The sequence below is a fragment of the Teleopsis dalmanni genome, chromosome 1 (assembly GCF_002237135.1).
Source record: "Teleopsis dalmanni isolate 2A chromosome 1, ASM223713v2, whole genome shotgun sequence".
Classification (NCBI taxonomy): Eukaryota; Metazoa; Arthropoda; class Insecta; order Diptera; family Diopsidae; genus Teleopsis; species Teleopsis dalmanni.
The window spans coordinates 207,421,517-207,423,361 of record NC_051846.1 but is presented as its reverse complement, the minus strand read 5'-3'; the positions used below and the strand labels follow the sequence as shown (position 1 = coordinate 207,423,361).

General features: G+C 28.9%; 1 protein-coding gene across 1 annotated transcript; it reads left to right on the top strand.

Annotated features, from left to right (window-relative positions):
* Window positions 1-219: 219 nt before the first annotated feature.
* Window positions 220-723, top strand: LOC119675127 (protein snakeskin-like). Its single transcript, XM_038086316.1, has 2 exons — window positions 220-354; window positions 447-723. Exons 1-2 carry the CDS (start codon window positions 297-299, stop codon window positions 671-673), a joined length of 285 nt encoding a protein of 94 aa, XP_037942244.1. The 5' UTR covers window positions 220-296; the 3' UTR covers window positions 674-723.
* The last annotated feature ends 1,122 nt before the right edge of the window (window positions 724-1,845 follow it).

The following is a 1,845-nucleotide window of genomic DNA, read 5'->3' as shown; positions in this document are numbered from 1 at the left end:
GCTGCTGGAGCGATGGCCATAATTACTGGGGCCATTTTTATAGCTGATACACTTGTTATATTTCGCAGTTAGACTTTTCGCTTTTAAGAACATATATAATTATCTCATTTATTATATTAATTGAATTAAATAAAACAGAAATTGATAAATTTAACAAAAACTGATCTAATTTATTTCCTAGAAATCTGAACATAATTATCTAAAGAATTATATAATAATTTTTTCAATTTTTTAAGGTGATTGCCGTGGTCTGTATTATCTTATGGGAAACTGTTGGCACGCTCTCTAGTCGATACATGATCGTATGCGGTACTGTTGCTGGTTTCACAATTATCTGTGCTGTCTTATTCATTGGTAAGACTTGCTATCAAAATTCTATACTTTTTTAGATAAATTAATAAAAAAATTTGAATCGTTGCTAAACAAATTCTTGAATTATTTTTCAGGTCACATTCTGGACTCACAAGTGGAAAAACGCATGAACGCTCTATTTTCGATAGTCGGTTGTGTGCTCTTCATCATCTCTGGTATCTTAGTAATTGAACAATGGCAGGACGATAAATGGTTTGGATTCAATAAAGAGAACCGTCGTTATGCTCTAGCTGCCGGATCGTTGATGATCATTAATGGTGTCATCTTCCTTTTGGACGCAATATGCATTTTTAGATCGTAATTTTCATGTCTAATTTATTTAATTTCAATAACAGATCTTCTTTCACACAACAAGAAAAACCTCTTCAAGAACAGAAGTATCTTTTATATTATTATATATATGTCCAAAAAAATCTCAAACATAAGTATCACTTCATATGCACATACATACTCCACAAGAAATTTAAAAAATCTCATATCAATCACTATAAGATGCATCGCAGAGGAAAGAATTTAATCCTCAAAAACTTAAAGAAGCAGTCCTTGAAATGACTTTATATTTTGACATTAAATTTAAATAAACTTTTCTATATACATCCCTTGTATTCTGTGTTTATATTGATAATTACAATATTGTATTTGTATATATATATTAATATATATGTCGCTGTAGATGTGTATGTGTATATGTTGTTTTGTATTTGTATCTTAGTCTATTTATATATGTATTTTATATATAAAGATAATGCTTTTTGCAAAATAAGAAATTTCTCTTTTAATTATCAATAAAAAGTATTTGTACGAGTAATAAAGAAAGCTTTTTTACTGTCTTCACTTGTCTTTTGATGTACATGACAAATATGTTTCGGTACTGGTCTAGACATTTAAAATACCACAATTTTATATTCGACGCGATTTTTTATACTTTAAAACTTTCTTTTTACAGTCGAGTGGAAGTGCCTGTGATAAGAGATGTGCCCAAAAATAAGCTTGAAATTAATCGCTTCTAGACGTTGCATGCGATCTTTTAAAGAAGGTGGGTTTTAAAAGATCGCACACTGCTTTGAAACGAACCAAGCACTTGTTGACTAATTTGTAAGAAACCGAATGTGATATATATTATTTAGTATTCATAAAAAATATACAAATCGAAATAAAATACAATTATTAACAAATTTTAAAGTTATTTATAATTGCTTTGGAACTCCATCCAATGGAGAGCATGTTCGGAAATGAAATTAATTAACAGGTTATTTGGTAGAGTATCATAATAAAATGAAAATACGAACCTTGTCATCGAAAATTGAATTGACTGTACAGATCTGAAGTCCAAATATGCAATACATATATATCCTGAATATATATCCGATTGACAATATAGTTTACACATATTTCAGTTCTGTTTCAGTTTCGTTACAATATATTGAAATCGTGTGGTGATGAAAGTTAAAAACGCTTTTTTACAATCATCAA

Bases quoted from the DNA above. Each gene is read 5' to 3' on its own strand.
- LOC119675127 (XM_038086316.1), top strand. From the start codon at position 297: ATGATCGTATGCGGTACTGTTGCTGGTTTCACAATTATCTGTGCTGTC. The intron at 355-446 runs GTAAGACTTGCT...ATTATTTTTCAG, and splicing joins CTGTGCTGTCTTATTCATTG to GTCACATTCTGGACTCACAA.